Source organism: Grammomys surdaster, unplaced genomic scaffold (assembly GCF_004785775.1).
Source record: "Grammomys surdaster isolate TR1022 unplaced genomic scaffold, NIH_TR_1.0 165, whole genome shotgun sequence".
In the NCBI taxonomy this organism is placed as follows: domain Eukaryota; kingdom Metazoa; phylum Chordata; class Mammalia; order Rodentia; family Muridae; genus Grammomys; species Grammomys surdaster.
The window spans coordinates 14180615-14201802 of NW_021604613.1; the positions used below are offsets into that span (position 1 = coordinate 14180615).

The window sequence follows — 21188 nt, forward strand, 5'->3', positions numbered from 1 at the left end:
CTTCCTCCCTCCCTCCCTCCCTCCCTTTCTTTCTTCCTTCCTTTCTTATCTGAGACAAGGTACCCTCTTCCATGCGTGACTACCTCCCAGCCCTTGGCTCATCTGTCCCATCTCAGGAAGCCTTTCTTGGCTCAACATAAAGAATTTGGTCTATGATGATGCATGTTACTATAATTTCTTACAGCATCACACTACTTAATTGTAAATCAAAGTTGGATTGTCAACATCTTGGTGACATTTCCCCCCTATTCTTCTCAGTGCTGAACCTGGTTCCTAACCACACTAGGCTCCTGGGTGGTATTTACTTATTGATAATGAATCATGATTTTATCTGGTAGAAGTGTGGCTTCTAAGATAATGGACGAGGTGCTTTTCTGTCTATTGTATAGTAACATTAATCTTGGGGAGCTTCTTTTCACATTTATAAAATTAAGATTAAAAAGAGTACCTTGGCCTGGGGGTGTAGTTTAGATGGTTTACGTAGGATGCAAGATGTGTAAGGATCTTGAGTTGAGCCCTAGAACCGCAAAAAAGTAAAAAATAAATGAAAAATCTCTCCAAGGAAAAGATTAAGTGAACTAATGTATTATGCAGTACTAGCTGTATAACTGGTGTGTGCACAGGGAAAACAGCTACTTTTTCAGTGGCAGTCTTTTTCAGTGTCTCTGAGGTGGTGACAAAGAAGGTGAAAATGAACAGTATCTGTATTTTGTGTAATTTTATAATGATGTCTCTGATTTCTCTGAAGTCCCCTTGGGTCTCTGGTTTTGTGCAGTTGTTAACTCTCTTCTTATAAACATATAGAATTTTCACTGCTCTTTTTAATCTCAGCGTATGAAAAACATTAAATTTGAATAAAGGATCTATGAAGAGCACAAATTTGTGTTTTATGTTATTTCATTTGTTTGTTTTTAAACAATATAGGACTAGTGCCAGGCACAAGTTTGAAGCCAGCCTAGGCTACACAGTGAGCACTCCCAAGGAAAAAACTCAAATCCCATAGGAATACAGAATTTTTATTTTATAAAGCATGTAAGTACAGAATGGCTCAGCCTGTGGGAGAATGCTAAAATACAGAGTGGCGTTGACACATCTGACTGTTGGTAGACTGAGGTTAAAAACAGGATCTCTCAGAGAATTCTATGTCTACAGTTCTGGCACGTTATAAGTAGGAATAGTGCTGATGGTTAGAACTGATGGCTGGGAAATGCAAGTTTATTTTACTTTGTTGAGTGTTCAGGTATGTATCAAGCATTTAAAAGCTTTGAGTTCTTTGGGTTTGCAGGTGATTTTTTTTTTCATGCTATAATATGGTGAGACTGAGCCCTGAAAGTGTACCTCTGCAGGGTATATTAAAATTAGTTCTTCTAATAATATATATGGATATGTAGTCTTAAGAAATTTCAAATAATCACTAAACATGAATTAGTTAAAAACAAAACTAGTTTCATAAACAAAATGTTTTAGTGGTTGAACTTCCAAAGTTATTAGTGATTTTTTTTTGTTGCCCAATTTGATATAATTCTGTTTAATAAAAATTAGGCTGACAGTGGGGTGAATCCCTGTAAGTCCACCCCATGGGAGGCTGAAGCAGTAAGATTGTGAATTTGGTTGGTTTATATAGTGAAAACCTGTCTCAATTTTAATTGAGAATGACGTAGCAGATTTTAAAAAATTGTGTAATTTTTTTTGACTCATTTTACTTTTTATGTGTTTGTAATTACCCAAGTTATTAATATTTCTGATAACTACTTTAATAGGTTGTAAAGGCCCATTATATCGTACTCATTTCTTTAGAAAAGTGACTGTATATTATTACTGAAGGGTTCTGGAGGCCCAGTTAACAGTAAATATTTTGACCAAAACTCATTCAGCATTATCAACTGACCCAAATGGAAAGGAAAAGTCATGTATAAAGATTTAAAACATAATGGTGGGAAAATTACTCTTGGTCATTCATTATTAGAAACATTATTTTCCAGTCCAGGTTTATATTTAATGAATCTAGAAGTACGGATAAATGTTGAACTTTACATGATCCATCCATTGTGTGTTGTCAGCTTGATACGTTCTTAGTTTCAGATACACCACCTCCACCACCACCCGTGGAAGAGCCAGCCTTTGATGAATCCCCCCCTCCACCACCTCCTCCAGAAGACTATGAAGAGGAGGAAGCAGCTGTGGTTGAGTACAGCGATCCTTATGCTGAAGAGGACCCGCCATGGGCGCCAAGGTCTTACTTGGAAAAGGGTAAGTGTCAGGAGGTCGTCTGGAGAGCTGAGAAAACTTGTATACATAGAAATGAGACCTGCTGCTTAGTTTATGGTATCTATTCTGTGTTGGTTTTTTAGTCAGTTTAAAGGGTTTATGGTTTTGAAGTTTATTAGTACATTTTTATGTTTATCTCATACTATTGAACATGTTTTTCACAGATTATTTAACACTAAATAAAAATAAAAAGTGTGTTTTATTTATTTCTATTCTCATGCTTTCAGCCATCATTATCAGTTTTATTTATTTATTTATTTATTTTGACATACAGTCTTAACAGGTAGTTCTGGTTGGCGTCTAACTCTTGATCCTTCTGCCTCATGCTGGGATAATAGTTGTGCACCACTGTGCTGAATTTTCAGATAATTAATTTTGAGTTATGTTTATATGTTTGAGTTTATTTCCATAGGAAACTTTCTTCCAAAGAATACTGATGTCTCAGTCTCTTTTGTATAAGTGTGTGTGTGTTTGAGTGTGTCTATGTCTGAGTCTGAGTCTGTGTCTGAGTGTCTAAAATTGCTTCTGTTAGGTAACTATGACATGGCACCTGGGGACAGGAGCTTCCAAGTCTCAAGACTAATCAATCACCTCAGCTGTACATGGTGGCTCATACCTGCAACTCCAGCACTTGAGAGGTTAAGGCCATACTAAGCCCTATGGTGAGGCCTAAGTCAGCCTGGGCTACAGAGTTAAAATCCTGCCTCAAAATGAAAAAGAAAAAAAAACAAAACTCTAACTACTCTGTGGATGGGGATTTGTTGATGTAAAAGGAAATTTGCAGTTAAAGAAACCAAAGCAACTAAACCACTGTGTCTCAAAACTGGCTGCATGTTAGAATTAGGTTTTAGTTACTGTTCTAGTGATGTGATGAAACACCATGCCAGGCAAAGTACAGAAGGAAGCCTTAAAATGGGGACTTGTTTTCAGTTTCAGAGGGTTCGTCCATGATCATCATGGTGTGGGGTGGTTGTAGGTAGACAGAGCAGTAGCTGAGAGAGATGGGAGGTGGGGACAAAGAGGCAAAGACACAGAGACACACAGAGAGACAGAGACAGTGAGAGGGTGAGTGCTAGATGGGATGGGACTGGACTTCATAAGGGCTTTTTGAAACCTCAAAGCCCACCTCCAGTGACAACACCTTCTCCAACAATGCCACACCTCTTAATCTTTCTTAAGAGTCTGCCAGCTAGAGAGCAAACAAACAAATGAGCCTCTGGGGGTCATTCTCATTCAGATCACCACGAATCACCCATGGGCTTTTATGAAGACTTAGAGAATGCATTGGGTTGGCGAGATGGCTCAGCAGTTATAAGCATATACTGCTTTTGCAGAGGACCTGAGCTCAGCTTCTAGCAACCATGTTGGGTGATTACAACTGCCTCTAGCTCAGTCTCCAGGGGAATCTGATGCTTCTGGTCTCTGAGCATCTGCGCTCATACATACATACTACCACACAGTTACACAAATATACAGAACCAAAAAGCAATTAGAATAGACCTTATAGAAATAGTGGGCTTAACACTTTTGGCCAAGATAAAGAAAGGATAAGCAGATTTATTCCTTTTCTTCAAACAGGATCTGGGGGACACATACAAAACAATACTTTTTAAGGCTTTGAATAACAGGTGGTAACATAGCTTGACCGAGCCTCCCACACAAAAGAGAATCAGTTTTATAAATGTCACAGTTGTCAAGAAAGGTGAGGGAAAATGAATATGAGAGAGAAACAGAATATTTTTAGGGACAAACAGGCAAACATTGAACTTCCTGGAGATGAGAAATACAGGATCTGGAATGACACTGCAGAAGAGAGATAAGCAGCCTTGACCTGGACAATAGACATATCCACATAGAAGGAAGAATAATCTTAAAAAGCAAAACCAAACCAGTAGGCATATAAGGTCAGATCAAATACAAATAGTATTCTGTGTGTGTGTGTGTGTGTGTGTGTGTGTGTGTGTGTGTGTGTGTGTGTGTCTGTCCTGATTGGGTAGAGGCCAATATTCGTTTGGTTTTGTTTGAAACGGTCTCAGTGTGTAGCCCTAACTGACTGGACTCAGTGTGTAGAGTAGACTGACCTGGAAGGTCTTCTGCCTCTCATGTGCTGGATGAAATGCCTTCATACCTGCAGTGAGTGACAGGTATTTTTATAAATTCTTTTTGTGCCTACCACTTTATAGAACTTATTAGTAAACTAATAATTCTTTTTTTTTTAAAGGGTCACTGCATTTAACATAAAAGTGCTTTCAGGTAGCAAATGTAAGAATTGCTGTAATACTGACAAAGTGGCAGATTGAAGTTTAGAGAAGTTAAGTAGGCTTTGTGAACTAAAAAGTGAATAGAATAGTTGAGTTGAGATGTGAACTGTGAAGCTCACAGTTTTCCCTCCTGTCTTGAGTTCTGGCATTTACCAGCCTCTCCTGTTTACTAGCATTCAGTTTGGCAAGTGTAGGGACTTAGACATGTCTACTAAGTGCATTGTTTCTCAGGGTTAAAAGCCAATAATTGTTTTTAAAATTAATTTTTATGATGTTAGCTGATACATCCATTTTAAGGCTTTGTTAAAAAAGAATAAAGATGGATGGGCGTGCTTTGGCTCTCAGAGGGATTGGGTTCGTTAGTGAGGGTCAGTTGTTGTGAAGGCTTTTTCTAGCATCCAGGAGTATATTGTACCTGGAGAAAGTGCACTTCTGTCCTTTTGTTAAAATAGGAGGACAAAAAGGAACCAAGAGCCATTGATTGATGGTTGATCAAGGTATCATCCCAAGCAGAGTACGTGAGGAAGCCTGTGCATAGGAGTTGAAGGTCAGAAAGTTTGTAAAATTCAGTCCTTACACTGCTTAGAGAACATCCAGGTTCTTCAAATATATTGGAAGGCTAGTGCACTGTGACACTGTGTGGACAGTGAACATGATGATGAGGAGTGTGTCAGGAGAAGGCAAGGCTAATAACTCCCTCTTCCCTGGCTGTGTAGAAACTCGAAGTAGCAAGAGAAATAGAAGACAATGTTTGTAGAATCTGGAAGAAAACATTGAGGTGATCATTGCCTAACGGTACATGATGAGGTTAGAGGGAAGAGGTGTGTATCAGTCACTTTTGTGTGAAGTTTCTTTAACATGGTGGGGACAGAGGAAACATGGCCTTAATAACCAAGTGGCATTGTTTTCATAGAAACAACAACCACAGTAAGTTCTGAAATTGCTTTTTATTCAGATTACATTGTGAAGAAGTCACTAAATTTATTAATGATAATGTCAAATTCAACTTTGGTCACCTCAGGACAGATTGTAGATGAGTTTCAAATTGTTAAACAGGTTTACTGCCTCATAATAAGCCTTCCAGTTTTCTTTTTTTCTTTTTCTTTTTTTTTGGTTTTTCGAGACAGAGTTTCTCTGTATATCTCTGGCTGTCATGGAACTCACTCTGTAGACCAGGCTGGCCTCGAACTCAGAAATCCACCTGCCTCTGTCTCCCAAGTGCTGGGATTAAAGGTGTGCGCCACCACCGCCCGGCCCAGTTTTCTTCTAAGAAAAAGCATCTCACCTCATAACAAGACTTAATGAAATATTGTATATGGAGATGGTAACTTGGTTACCTTTTCATTTCTAGTAGCTTGCCAACCAGTTCAAGGCAGTTCATTGGCAGGCGTGGTTACTGATGTTCTATATCTTTGTCCCTGCACCTATACTTCTCCAGAACACTCTTGATGTCTCACTTCCCTTCCCATGCATATTTGTTATACTTATTACTGATTCAGTAGATGAATCCCTCCCTCCTTCCTTTTTTGTCCTTTCTGCTTTCCTTCCTTCTTTCCTTCCTTTCTTTTCCTTCTTCTGTTATGTGGGTCCCTGGAATTGAACTTAGTTTGTCATGCTTGTTGGTAGTACCTTTACCTACCAACCATATGTATTACTGGTGCAAATGAGATATTTTTCTTGAAAAAAGTTCTTTATGGTATGCAGAAGATACTGGAATTTAGAACAAAGGCTAAGTCTTAAGTGAGTGTGAGTTAAGTTATGAGTTACCTGATTTTATTAAAATTCTTTAGGGTAGATGTAATGTGAGATAAAGGTTCAGAGGCCCATTACCAAGTGATTTAAGCCAATACAAATCACAGAGGAACTTAGCCAAGCGTCCTGCTTCTTTTAGCACTTTATTATTATGGATGTATTAAATTGGTTAACTTAACATAATACAATATATGTTTTGAAAGAAAAAGTGTGTGTGTGTGTGTGTGTGTGTGTGTGCGTGCGTGTGTGTGTGTGTATTTGACTTAGCTTGTAGGAATTTAGTCTTCCCTGATAGAGTCCAGAAAGGAGCGATGGCCTTGCTATTCTTTAGTCTGTCTCACTTCTCAGTTGCCTGACAGTGTATCTCACAACAGTAGTATGTTTACATATGAGCATTTGCTTTTACACAGTATGGTGCCTTAGTATAAGTTGAAATGAGTAGCTGTTTTTCACGATCCTTAGATTGCTTTTTCTCTGCAGTTGGTTTTCTTATAGGTCATTGAAGGATGAGTTAAACTAAATGTGACTTTCTTTTGCTTTTTTGCCATTTATATTGGATTTAGGACCTTTTCTTAAGAAAAGGATATTGAGTTGTGTTAAACTGGTTATTGGATAGAAAACATATACAAATGTTAATTTTTAGAAAGTGGCTGTGTATGAGTGCTTATTTGGTTTTGTCTTTCTAGGAATGGTATTTTCGTTCATATCCTATTTTGTTTCCCCCTAGTTGTGGCAATTTATGATTATACAAAAGACAAGGAAGATGAGCTGTCCTTTCAAGAAGGAGCCATTATATATGTCATCAAGAAGAATGACGATGGTTGGTATGAGGGAGTTATGAATGGCGTGACTGGGCTCTTCCCTGGGAACTACGTTGAGTCCATCATGCACTATTCGGAGTAGAGCCCAGTGCAGCTAAGCTGCTCTGTCAGGATGTCAGGTCTTCCCAGATTAGCTAGAGGCCCTGGGAGTTTCCTCCCAGTGAAATGAGTGAAGCATACAACGATAAAGTTACTCCTTTTATTACTGTTTTGGTTTATCCCCTAGTATCAAAAACTGAAAGCCAAGTCTGAACAAGTGGATCTTCTTGCTGTCATTTGTGTTATGCGATCTAGATTGAAAATGTGACCATTTCTCAATCACGAAAGGCATACCAACATGAACATGTAGCTAAAATATGTAAGACCAAGACTGACTTGAGGAAAAAAAAACATCTGGGACCTTTCTCAGGAATACTGTACACCCTTGGATTTCTCTTCCTGCAGAACCTGTGACATTGGATGCTCATTGCCTCTGCTTTGGGGCTAACCTCATGGCCTGGTGGATACCCTTGCCCTTTACTTTCAGTATATGGAGAGGAAGGAACCAGTGTTTAAATACTTTATTTAACTACTTTTTGATTGCTTAAAAAGGCTGTTTTTCTTCTTTAACACTGTAAATCCTGTGTTCTCTTAGCACTGGAGTGTGCTAGGTGAGTTAATCCTGAACTCCCTTGCATCCTATCCTGTTTATAGATTATAAGGATGACAAAATGTGAAAGTCTCCAAACATTCCCAGGGTTGTTACCAGTTTGATTTTAATGCACTGTTGCATGAGCTGTGATGCTGATAGCAGCCAGTAACCCCCTGTGGACCCATGTGGTAGGTACTCGACGGGCGGAAGCGAGCCTGGTGGACATGAAGGTGCCTGAGGATCTCCAGCCTTAGGCACTGCTTCAGGGTCAGACCAGCTATTACTGTTCTTTCGATATTTAACACCCCCCCTTTTTTTTTTGAGGAAACTAGTTGTCAAGTCTCGACAGTCACTGGACTGGGAATGAAAGGCTGCTACTGTGCTCTTGGACCATTATCAGTGGCAGTGCTAGCTGATGCCAAGTCATTTTTTATTCTCTCAGCTATAGAAAAATAAGTATCCTCCTGATTTGAAGTGATTAGACTCTAAAGTAGCACTCCTAGTAATAGTCTGAACCTTGTGATTCAGAGTAAAGAGTGCTGGAAAAGACTAATAGGATGAAATACCCAGTCACACTGATGAAAATCAGTATATATTTGAAACAATTGGCATCTCCCTCATCTACTGAAAAGGACGAGGAAGTAAAGCTGTCTAGCAATGCTAGAAGAACAAATGTTGTAGATGTGAAGAAAAGCAGACTCTGAGGCCACAGCTAACACTCCACTGGTAGATCTGTCATCTGCACCTGAGGCTTCACTGTGCAACTCGGACCCAAACAGTGTCCTTCTCAAGACCTTTTTGCTTTAAGGTTGCAGGGCTTTGTTTGTTTCAGACATGGTGTTGCTCCTGCTCTAGCTTTTCAAATACTAGGATTCTAAGGAGGAGCTGTACATCAGAAGCAGGCTTTTTTCGTTTTAATTTTGTTTTAAAACCACATTGCACATCAGCTATTACACTTAAATTTTTCCTGAATGCTTTGGATTCTTCTTTAACTTGCTTCTAGTATACTTTCTCCTTCACAGTGTTGTTAGGTCATCTTGACTGTCCTCAGGATGTGTCTCTGAATTCCTCTGAACCTTTAGCTCCATTATGGACCCAAGCAGGACTATATACGAACGTTTAACTCTGATTGTATTGGTACATGGAAACTATGAAAATAGTTGCACTAATTATTTATTTAAGTAGTCTTTTGCTGAACAAGCTTAGTGTATTAATAAGACATTTGGAAACCCAGCAAACAACTAGCTTTTGTAGTCACAGAAACAACTAGTGGTAGGCACCAGGAAAACAGCTTACCTTCTGGACCCCTGCTGAATTGGGGTTTGCAGAAAACATCTGAGAAATCATTTGCGCTAAAGACTTGCACTGGGGGTAATCCTTGGGACAGATGACCCCTCTCCCTTGTATTATTGTGAGTACTGATGTGATTTTAAAAACAAAACACAAAATACTGTCAGTTGGCCTTTTCCCCCCCATCTTAAATATTTGTAATTTTGAATTCTATGAATTGTCTTGGAAGGATACTCTGTAACAATGAGCCAGGCCTACAGTAATTGGAGACTTTTAATGTATGTAATATTTTATAGATTGCATGCTGTTAATACTATGAGGTTATTTCCTGTTTTATTGTAAATTTTCCCATTTATTTGCCCATAAACTAAAATATGGTTGATATTAGGAATTTTAAACAAATGTCGAAACTTTGCGACCAGAATGCAGCCACTTTACCAAGACACAGGTACTGAGGGCTCTGGTCTGTCCTGAAATGTCTGATTCTGTGCAGTTTCTTTACCCATAAAAAAAGAAAAAGGAAAAAAAAGACTGGATCTCTCTCTCTCTCTCTCTCTCTCTCTCTCTCTCTCTCTCTCTCTCTTTGCTGTTAATATTTGAAGGTCCAGGATTCTGAGTGAAAATACATTCTTGTGTTTGACCTTATAGCCAAAGCAAATTAGAAACAAAAATAGTGCCAATATTTTGAAATCTAGACCCAAGATTTCAGCCTGCTGTGTTTGGAATAAATATGATTTTTAAACGATGTCTCTTACAGTATTTTCCTTTTGGCTACTTCTGTCTTCCTGAGAGATACTTGCTGACCTTGTCTAGGGAATTAGCACAGGACTGCTGCGTTTGCTATTCTTAAGTCACTGGGCGACAATTTTCATCCCCTCCTTTCCTTACCAGTACTACTGCTGTTTATATTGCCTGGCTAGAGACTGGGTTTTGCATCTTTACAAATGATGTCTACCATGTAGTTGCCTCATTAACAGTTTTGTGTTGATTAAAGATGACTCATTCTTACATGTGGGACATCAAAATGATAGCTTGCTTTTATCTTCCAGTTCTCATTTCCTTTAAGGTCATCTTTCTGCAGTACGACTTGTTTTACTCTTTTCTCCTAATGGAGAGGACATGGTGTGTCCTGAAGTCCACCTTTACTCCTGAAAAGGGCATTGCTGGAAGAAATGGTAGGTAGACTGCCAAGTCTTTGAAATGAATGGAAGCTGTTGACTTCTGGATAGCTTTGGCCAGGAACTCCTCCTGAAGGTGACACTTCCCTAACACCATTTACTTCGAATCAGAGTTTTTGAACTAATAAGCTTTAAAACTGTTTGTCCTGGTCTCACTTTAATGATGGGTTAGATGCTTTGTTTCAGATAAACAGCTAGTTAGCTCTTGACTCAGTGCTTGGGTCTCTTTCCACCGTACCAACTGTTTTAACAAAACGTGCTGTACTTTTCTTTAGAAATAGAGTTCTATCTGTTTTCAGGATTATACTTGAAAAAAAAAATGCCATGTTTTGATATATAACCATCAACGTATTCAGATTGCTTAAAAGAATTTAAGTGCAACCCGAGTGGAAATAACCATTCACGCCTTCTAAAACTTCATTCATAAATACCTTTCTATAAAGCTGTGTGTAGCAAGAATGCATTGTGTTTAGTTCTGTGCAGGCAGGACCAGAATGGAGCACAACAGAGTACACAGCTTTCTTTACTTCTGAGAGCCTTACAAAGTTATAAAATGGAGGCATTGAGCTGGCTGTCTAAATTTACTTTGTGCTCTTTGTTTTATTGAGAATCTCTATTTAAAAAAAATATCAACAAATGAAATGACAGAGCCTAGCTATGTAAATGACCTTCCTAAAGATGTTAATTTTTGTTTTTTTTTTTTAAAAAAAGCTTATTTTCACATTAAACTGAAGCCTCTTTTGCAAGTTCAGAAATTTATGGAAAAGCAGTTTTTAATCATATTTTATGTTCATGTACCTTTTTTTCTTAATAAAATGGTTTACAAAAAGAATGTAAACAACTTATGATCTGGCAGTTACACTTACAGTTCCAGAAAGTTGGTGGTACTAAGTAAAAAACCATTCGGGCAACTTGAGCAGACAACTGTTGCCAGTAACATTCCTTATGTGCGCCATTAAGCACCTCCAGATGAATGAGGGACATTCACTTAATTTTTAAATTGTATTTGGAATAATTACAATTACTGCTGTGTACTAAGAACTTGACCCAAATAAAAATCACATGAAGTATTGTAGTGTCTCATAGCTTCATTTATGTATTTACTACTTCTTTCTAAGGTGGTTTTATGCATTTATGTACTGTTCAATTACTTAACACTTAAAATTTTAAATAGTGTTGAACTTTTAGCAACTTTGGTCTCTGAAACTTTGTTTTAAAGACAACTGCTCATTTTAATTATGAACTGCTTTTTCCAGATACAACTGAATTTTGTTAAGTGTAAATTTTTCCATCATTGGAATGGGGTTGTTTTAAAACAAAGTGTGGGTTAAGACTCCAGAAAAAATGACAACAGAAGTTCTCTAGTGATTTGTGTGATGTACAGTTTATCTCCAGGGTGAGAGTACTATAGTTCTTGCTGCCTTAAAGCCCATGTTCCTCAGTGCCTTTGTCACTTCCATGACATGTATGTAATGTGGAAGCTGGAGCACGCAACTAAAACACATTTTAAAGAAATGTTTTCAAGAAAAGGATTTCTCTGTAAATAAAAGGGTCTTTTTGTCATGAGAGAATTCTGCTGTCTGAAACTAATTGGGACTCCAGCCTTTTGTTTTTATTAGGGTTTGTGTGGATTAACCCATTGGCATGTTGGAGATTGGGAGGGTGCCATCTGTTTCACTGTCGTTCTGAGTCTGCAGTATACTTTCTTCAGAGCCAAGGTCACGCACTGACAGATGGTGAATAGCTTTTAGTTTTATTACAGTTTAATGAGAAATGGCAAGGTGACTTGTAACCTGAAACTAAATGTATCCATTTGATATGGCAGTCCCAATACATAATTGTGCTCCTAAATCACTGTGTGTTCAAATTTATACATTGCCAAGAGAGTAGATGTAATTGTGTTATGAATTATATGTAGGCATATATGAACTTGTCAGAATTACTGCTTTTGTAACACTTGGCAGTCAGATAAGTTAAATCTTCAAGATCATTTCTTAAATACGGATATGATGTTTAAAATGAAGTCTCTTAAAAATGGAATGTCAGCTCTGTGAAGCCTTGGAAATTTGCACATAGGGCAGTATCAGCAGTGAACTGATGTTTCTGGAGGTGCAGATGTTTTAAAGATATTCAGAAGATCTGAATCTATTTACAGATATATAGAATACAACCATCTGGAACTGATGGCTCTATATTAGTTGATATATTTTGGTTTTTTCCTTCATGCAGAGTACATTTCTGAAAAGTGGGATCACTTTCAGTGTTTTATTTGATATAATGCTAAGGGTAACCTCAGTAACGTCAAATGCATGAGTGACTGCTGTACAGAGGCTGAGACGAAAGGTAGTTCCATGTACGTGGAAGCTCAACTAAACCATTCGAGGTCAAATAGAGTCATCATAGAGGCTCTACCATGGTTCTTGAGAGATGAACTCAGAACTACTAATTAAATGTTGACTGCATGTCCACACCATAAAGATTATAGAGAGAATATCTATTGTATGCATGTATTGTATGGCTACACCACTTGTTGATTAAAAAGCCCATGGCTTAGGCAGGAACTAGGAGGTGAGACATCAAGGAAAGAGGAAGGATTCTGGGATAGAGCCAGGCACAGGAAGCTCCACCAGGGAAAATGTAAGGAGACAGAAACATGGTACAGGTAACCAGCCATGGGCAGAATGTAGGTTAAAATAAATGGGTTCTTCTAAGTTATGATCTAGTCAGATCTAGCCTAGCTATATGGCCAAGATATTTGTTTTTTTTTTTTTTTTAAAGTGTGTGCCACCACTGCTCGGCTAATACAAATAAATTTCTAATCTACAAAAACAAAAAAACAAAACCTGTTACTACTTTTAAAATGGGATTTTTAAAAACACATTTATTGTGTTGTGTACACATGTAGAGGGCAACTTGTGGGAACTGGTTCTCTTTTACCCATGTGAGATCCAGGGATTGAGTTCAGGTTGTCAGGCTTGTTGGCAAACACCTTTACTTGCTGGCCCCTTACCACTTCTTAATTGGTAATATTTAATGATCTCTAGTCTGTTGGTTATAAATAAGCAGGACACACTGAGCTAACTGTAGTTGATTTACCTTCAGCATGTAACTTGTTCAGGATACTTTGACACAACAAGCTTTAAAACCAGGTTCTTTAAAAATTTACTTTTTATTTATTTAAGTGTATGTATGCCACACATGTTCAGGTGCCTTTGGAGGCCAGAAGAGGACATTGGATCCTTTGGAGCTGGAGTTATAGGTGGTTTTGAGTTGCCCGACGAGGGTGCTGGGAATTGAACTCTGGTCCTCTGGAAGAGCAGAAAGCATTCTTAACAGTGAGTCATCTCTCCCACCCTACAAAACCAGGCTCTGGATAGTGCTTATCCAAAACACTTGAAATCCTTGTGTTTAAATGGAATCTATGTAATTTTTTTTTTTATTAAGAATTGGGATAGATGACAAAAAAAATGTAACTGGAAAAACAAATTTACTCTGGCTATATGACCACTGTCCTAAGCCATTACAATAGTTTATGACAAGTGGCAAGTATAACTCAGACAATAACTTAATCCAGCAGTAGAACAAAAACATCAGTAGTACTGAATGAATATATCTCTCTCATATATATATATATATTTGTGTGTGTATATATATAGCTTTGCACAATCGGAGCAAGGCACATAATGAAATGAGTGTACATTTATGCAGAAGAAAATAATAGCAACAAGGCTGAAAGAAAACCACAACTTCATCCTTTTCAAGCTGTGCATAATCCTCTGAATAGTGTCCTCTTTCAGGTACATTTTTGTTATCTTCATGCTTTAAAAAAGTATATTTCTACATTATATCTATTTATGACAGAATTCCCACAGCTAGAAGTCAGAGTGAGCCTTGACTCCATTTTTTTTTTTTTAAAAGAAACAGAAGAGGACAGCCCCAGTTAGAGATAATGTGCAATTCTCTGTGAAAACAGTAAACAGTATTTTTACAACACTTAGCACAAGCTAGTCACATTGTACCTTATGCATCTCAGGAAGAAGAGCTCACTAGTGGCTGATAGTAAAACTAGGCAAAATCATTTAACACATTCCAGTTAATGCTTATTTTCTAGGAGGGACTATTTACAAATACAGGAAGAATAGGAGGTGGAATTATGAAAAATGGCAGGTTTTGGTATTAAGTTGTAATGAATTTAATGGATGGATAGTTTAAAAAAAAATGTATCCCTGGTATCCCCTCCTGCTGCAACCATGTCTTCCTAAGAAGTTGATTTTTTTTTTTTTAAAAGGAAGTTGATTCTTAACCCCTTACTTGAAATTCACAGCTCATGAACAACATGCTCCCAATTTGGCCAGATCTTAAGTATGGCTCAGTGTTGACCACTTTTCTAAACATCTTTGAGAGGAAACAGCCAGATTCCATGTAGATGGATGAAAAAAACTCTTGTAAGAGTCACCCCTTCCCCATTTCTGCCCAAACTTCAAAAGTACTTACCTTCCTTCTCTTTCATTAGCACCTCAAAAGTTTACTTGTGGTTTTTGTTGTTTTTAAATGCTATTCCTTTAAAGAGTTCAAGGCACTGGGGATAATAGCAGATAGCTTTCTGAAATGGTTTACTTCAGAGAAAACCCAAGAGCCCCTGCCCCCTCCTGATACTGTATACGTATGAAGTATGGTATTTCATTAAATTCACCTAGATTTTAGGTTTCTTTTACATATAGACCTCTTAAGGGCACTGAGCACTTGTAATTTTTATGGCTAGAGTTTTAAAGGTATGTCTTCATTGGATTTTAAAAGGACCATCTTAAGAGATGGTGGGATAGTCAGTTTTGTTCTTGCATTTTCCTTTGGGTAAACTTGGGGAGAGGGTACATATAATAGATAATATAAAGTAGAAATTAAAAATTAAATGTTCCAAAAGGTATTTTTAATTTGAAAGGGATTTTTTTTTAAAAAAAGAGAAAGCCACTTTCATGTATAACAAGAATAATACCTATTTTATCAAAACTTGTCACCTAACCATACAGGACCATTGTTTTAATTAGTAAACTGGAGTAAAGTCTGGGATTACATCAGTTATAATGCTATTTCTGATTTCTGAAGATACATGAAAATGTTTGAATGGATTTTTTTTACTTGCTTAAACACTGCCTTGTGTTTGTAACAAAATTTTGAGTAGCAAAGGTGACAAAATGTCCTGTTTAAAGTCTGATGAACAAAGCCACACTACTGTCCAGGTTCTGAGACCTGGATCCCTGTTGATTTGAACCTTGGAATTGTTACCCTGTTAGAATTTCTATGACCTCTCAATTCTTTTTAGACAAATTCAGCATTATTTATAACATCAAAGTAATACAGAGAGAAGGAATCCAAAACAGTTCTCAGCCCTTTGTAAGATATGCCATTCATGGGTAGGAGCACCTTAATTTTGGAGGACTTAAAAACTGTCATCTCTATTAATTATCTGATGAAAATATGTCTTTTTGGTAATCTGATACAGCCATCTTTCTCATGTTAAAAAGTTCAGATATTGAAAAAATGTAGCTATCTGTAAGTGGATACCTTAAAAACTAATTTTCTTCCCTTCAAATGAGAAATACAGTGACTAAAAAGGGGAAGTATTTAAGTCTCTTGGGAGTAAAAGCCAAGGTGGTGAGATTAATGTAGCATAGTGTTTATACTAACACCCGTGAACTGGAGTTTGGTTGTTTTGCTGCCCTTCAGAGTTGGTGCCAGACCTTAAGCACTAGAGACTCTAGAAATTACTTGGTTGTCAAAAAGCTAGTCACCAACTCCGCTCAGGAGCAGAAGGTCCCTCCACCCTATTCACTAGTCAGTGTCCGGGCAGCCTCCAGTGCCTCTCACTGGCCATGTAAGATGGAGCTGCCAAGGAGAGGACAGTGAGAGAAGGCACGGAATAGTGTTGTCTGGCAGTGGGTGGGTCTTGTCCACGAACAGATCAGAGACAGAGAAGAAACAAAACTACACCTCAATAAAACCTTCAAACACACTAGGTAGCTAAAAGCAAAAAAATTGGAATGTGTCACTTAAGATTTGGGATGTATCACTTTTTAAAAAATTAACAGCTATTATCTTTGAGATATATAAAGAAACTGCATGCTGTCACATGACTGGAGTTAGAAATGGATAGTTACTGCTCTCAGATTTTCTTGGCATCACTGATTTTTAAAGATATCTGCTCTCCCAAGACAATAAAATAGAAATCATGGCTCAGGATGCCTTAACAATTCCCATGAAATCCAGACTGAAAAAAATGAAGGATGTTGATTTGGGGCTTAATCTAGATTGGAAGTACATACTTTTCCACTCAAGGAAATCTTAAATTATCTATCTAGCTTAATTTAAAAAGAAAAAAAATCAACACTGGGGTAACTGGATCCACTCTCTTGAACATAGAGCCACAGGTTGATAAGCACGGGCAATTACTTCTCTCAGTCTCAGTAGGGCTTGGCATCTGTACTCAGGTTGACTACATTTGTTTTGTATGTTGAAACTAACAATGTAGTATATTAAAGGTCACTTCATCATAGGAATAGCAAGCACAAATACTTGGTGAACAATTTGAAATATTAAAAAAATATCAAGTTGGGTTTTAAAAAGCACAATGACTTACATGGTCACTTCCTCCCTAACTGTGTGACTGCACTGAGCAGGGGCTGCAGATGTGAGGCAGGTACCACTCACACATCTCTGTGATGCAGTAGTACAAATACTATATTCTCCAATGAGTCTTGAACCACATTCATTGCAGTGACTTTCTCCTTGAGGGACAGGACCAAAAGATTTGCGTTTGGCACTGGTTATCTTTTCAACAGGCACAGACTTTCTTTAGAAGATATGTTCATTTGTAATTGGTGGGATGGCCAGTTTTTATTCTTACTTAAGAATAGCTCTAAGGTTGTACTTTACTACCTTCAACTTGTCACTGTAAGTTCATAAAAGTAGCAAAAGCACACAGAAGAGTGTGAAGCCCAGTAGGTCATCAGAGCAATGCTTCCAAGGTTTGCCCAGCTGTCTGCATTAGGCAGTGCCACTTACTGTCACTGGACTGTGACACTGCTCCTTCAGACACCTGGTTACCTACAAAATCTCTACACAACAAAGGTCTACTAGCTATGGATGAAATTATCAAAACTCATTTTGTTCAGGGTAATCCCATTCCCAAATGGATTCTTTGCATTGTAACTTCATGAATGAAATCTATACAGGGGCCAGATCAGTTTTTTTCTCTCCTGTAGGACAATTTGTAAAGAAGGCATTGCAGCAGGTGACTGCCTTTATAATGATGAACCAAATTGGGCACAGAGTATATATTTCATATTCAGACTATTCATGAATTCAAATATCTACAAATGCACACACTATATATGAAGGTAACTGTGACCTAAAGACATAACTAGACAGTACATTACATTGTGTACTTAGACATTCACAATAAAGCGAGAATCATGAAGCCAAGTTGATGAAGCTTTGCAAGACAGTACTGAAAGTAGCCAGGATCATAGCATTAAATATTCCTTGTGTTGTAGACAAAAAGCTTACCTGTGAAGACATCTCAAATGTGTATATCCACGGACAATGTCTTCTGGATTTCCCTTTCCTGCACTGTTTACCCGTTCTGTATAATGAAGGTTTTCCTGATGTAAAGTGCCCCTTTACATATAGTATTTAAGTGTGTCAGTCAAGCACTTCTAAATTCAGCCATTTGGGAAAAACTAAAGAAATAAAAAAGCCCTACCAGATACACCAAACATTCTGATGGTACTTTCTAGCTGAGAAACTGCCCATCTATTTCTTCTATAACACATGCACAGATGGGTGGCATGTGGTCAGATACAGGAAATACCTTCTAGTGTTTGGTCCAATCCATACAATAGATTATAAGTGACAACATATCCCCTCCTATGTCTCCTTCCACCCAAAATATATAAAACTCCATATTTGGATTAGGAGGCAAAAGGAATAAATAGAATCAGTTCTCTGTATATATACACATTCACAGATGTATACATATGTATATACACAATCTGTATAGCTGTGAGTACATCCATGCACACACACGCAGCACATATACACAAACACACACACACACAGCTGGACACTACCTGAATAACATATCAGGAGGCTCTGAACACCTGGATTCACAGATGATCAGATGAACTGATTGTAGAACTGATTATAGATAGCATGAAAATAAGTCTTGTGGCTACCAGTCTCTTGAGAGCTTAGTATTCTGGTCTCTCTTAGGAGGAGCGGGAGGGGGTCCTCTTCGCAATGTTGCATAGCCCGAAATATGACTACCTCCAAAGCCAGCCTTCTGCTGGTCAGACAGCAGCTCTGGTGGTGGTGGGGGTAGTGCCATGTCGTCCATTGTGGCTGTGGGTTCTGCTCTGGACACACGTGAGGAGGAGAGGGAGCCATGCCGCGTGATAGACTTGCGCTGCAATGTCCTGTTAAGATCAGCTAGGAATCCAGGCTGGACACTAAGGCTGGATTTAGGAGAGGTGGGCACTTGTGGCACAACTGTGGTCATCGCTGGCTGTTCAGAGATGTCAGCTTGAGTGAGGCGGGTACTGTCATTGCGTTTGGGCCGGGTGGCTCGGGGGCCCTTCTTTACTGATGTTTTAGACCATAGCTGTGGCTGAGGATTAACAACTGCCACTTTTGGGGAGGTGTTCCCCGAGAATACAGCTGGAATCTCGATAGGAGGCAGAGGAAGCTCTATTTCAGGTGGAGGGGGTGGAAAGTCAGAATCAGATGGTGGAGATGGAAATTCCACTACTGTGTCCTTTCCACGCCCACTCAGAACAGAAGGTTTTGCCGACACAATCCCTTGCTGGTGGATTCCAGGGAGGTTGACTCCAGAAAGGTGTAGTTTCCCAGGTTTAGGGGGTGCTGCAGGAGGTGGTGGGGTCTCCTTGCTGGGAGACCCTGATTCTGCTGGCGGTGCAAACTTGCTGACTAGACTGTCTACCGAGGGTCGCTTGGGCTCAGGGTGTTCTGCACAACTGCCAGACTTAATGCTGGAGTTGCGCTGAGGGGTTGGGGGTGGTTTCTTCCCCCCAGGGCTGGACATCTTACTTGTCTTTTTGCCTGGAGAGCCACCTTTGTCAGGGGTAGGTGAAGCCATGGGTGCCACTGGTGGTGGTGGTGGTGGTGGTGGTGGGGCTGGGGCTGGGGCTGGAGGAGGTGGTGGAGGAAACACCAGGCTGCTTTCAGGAGGGGGAGGAGGGAAATCTGGAGAAGGGACAGGGATTGAGCTGGGCTGCCATTTGGGTTTTGCTTTTACTGCAGGAGGGGACTGTGGGGTGACACTTGCTGGGAGGGATTTTAGGGGCTGAGAGTCCACAGGAGGAGGAGTGGGAGGGGGTGGAAATTGGCTGGCTATCTGCTTCACAACTGAGGGCACAGGGGACAGCGGAGAGGGCAGTGGCTTCATCCCGAAGCTCTGCTGCTTGGGTAGAGTTGGTGGGGGATGTGGGGTAGGCTGGATGGGGGGAGTGGGTGGAATATGAGAAATGGGGAAAACTGGCTGTTTCTTTGTGGGGGGCACTGGAGGTGCAGGGGTAGGTGGTACAGCTTGTGCTACTACTGGTGACACAGTCTTTGTGCTGGCTGAAGGAGGAATGGTCACCAGAGGTTTAGGGGGTGCTTGAGGAGGGACAGTTGCAGGGATGGGAGGAGCTGGTGGGGGTGTAGGAGGGGCTGCCTGAGGAAGATGCTGAACCTGATGAATCTTCAGTGGAGGAGGTTGGGGGCTAAACTGTGGTAGGGATGGGGCACATGGCACTGGCTTTAACTGGGCCATCGCTGAGCCAGGGGTTGGGGGTGGGGGAGGAGGAGGGGGTGGAGGAATAACTCCATTGGGGGGCACCACAATTTGAGCCTTGGACTGTGAAGCCGAAGGAAGAGGCTGCATCGTTGGTGGTGCTGGAGACTTAAACAGGGTCCCTGAATGCTGAGCTGCATTCTGCAGCCTGGTGATTGTGCTGTACTTGACAAACATGGTGGCTGCTGAGCCTGCAGACGGTGCAGACTGGCTGGGGAGAGGAGGAGGAGGTGGTGGTGGTGGAGGTGGAGGAGGAGGAGGTGGTGGCGGAGGAGGAGGCAGAGGCGGTGAAGGTTGTGAGGCAGTATAAGGGGTGATGATCTTAGTTTGAGGGGACAGAGGGGGCATAAGTGAAGTGTAGGACCGATTCATAGACTCCATTCTGGCCTAAAAGGAGTATAAAAAGGGAGTGGGAGGGAGAGAAACAACATAACAGTTACAGAGGTTAAGTTTTGGCTCCATGAAACTAAACAGCAAGGAATTCAGGACATGCATAAAGAGGATGCAGCAGATGGTGATTATAAAGACAGACAATGTCAGGAAGGGTTAAAATCTGATTTCCTGGGTAATGAGGACCTAGAAAATTTGTTTCACCCTGCAGTATTCTCTTAATAGCTACACTGCCTAACCATCTAGGAATGAATTCCTGTTGCAAAGCCATTTGGGTGGTGACAGGGTGTGTGATTTCTGCTCTTGGCTATGGGACTTTAACAAACCCTGCCCTATGCCCTCCTGTGCTCAAGAGTTCACCTTGTGTCCGTTACTGCATCCACATCAAGCAGATGCCATCTTAGGCTCAGGATGCTGGTGGAGGGCCTCCTGAGGAGTGAGGACGACTTTCTGATTCTAGTAAGCTGACATGTGAGAATGAGAATGCTCAGCAGGCGTGCACAGTCATACAGCAACGAATGAGCTTGACACACACTCGTGTTTGTGTGAAACACTTGCATCCACATGCACAGAAGTCCAGCAATGCAGGTAAGGGGGCGCATTCTTTACATTTGTTTTACTGGAAAATACATAAAGAAATGCTTTGTAAACATTACAGCAAAAGAAAAACATCACACAGAAGAAGTCAGAGGAATAAGAGGGAACTGTAAAGCTAAAGGAAATGATCAGGAAGCAGGAGCCAGGGTT

The 21188-nt window shown here is 39.8% G+C and overlaps 2 protein-coding genes across 6 annotated transcripts in view; one reads left to right on the top strand and one right to left on the bottom strand.

The window, feature by feature from the left end:
* Abi2 (abl interactor 2) overlaps positions 1 to 11273 on the top strand; it is a 74200-nt gene extending 62927 nt beyond the window's left edge. For 2 of the 3 annotated variants that reach the window (XM_028765615.1, XM_028765616.1), the window contains 2 exons: positions 2077 to 2250; positions 7009 to 9772. In XM_028765615.1, the coding sequence (XP_028621448.1) occupies positions 2077 to 2250; positions 7009 to 7184 (350 nt within the window). In that variant the 3' untranslated portion in view covers positions 7185 to 9772. Of the gene's footprint in view, positions 1 to 2076; positions 2251 to 7008; positions 9773 to 10072 lie in introns of those variants that run through there. The other variant, XM_028765614.1, reaches the window with a different exon arrangement.
* Positions 11274 to 13459: 2186 nt separating this feature from the next.
* Raph1 (Ras association (RalGDS/AF-6) and pleckstrin homology domains 1) overlaps positions 13460 to 21188 on the bottom strand; it is a 75514-nt gene continuing 67785 nt past the window's right edge. For 2 of the 3 annotated variants that reach the window (XM_028765613.1, XM_028765612.1), the window contains 2 exons: positions 18328 to 20438; positions 13609 to 16983 (listed from right to left, as the gene is read on the bottom strand). In XM_028765613.1, the coding sequence (XP_028621446.1) occupies positions 18429 to 20438 (2010 nt within the window). In that variant the 3' untranslated portion in view covers positions 13609 to 16983; positions 18328 to 18428. Of the gene's footprint in view, positions 13510 to 13608; positions 16984 to 18327; positions 20439 to 21188 lie in introns of those variants that run through there. The other variant, XM_028765611.1, reaches the window with a different exon arrangement.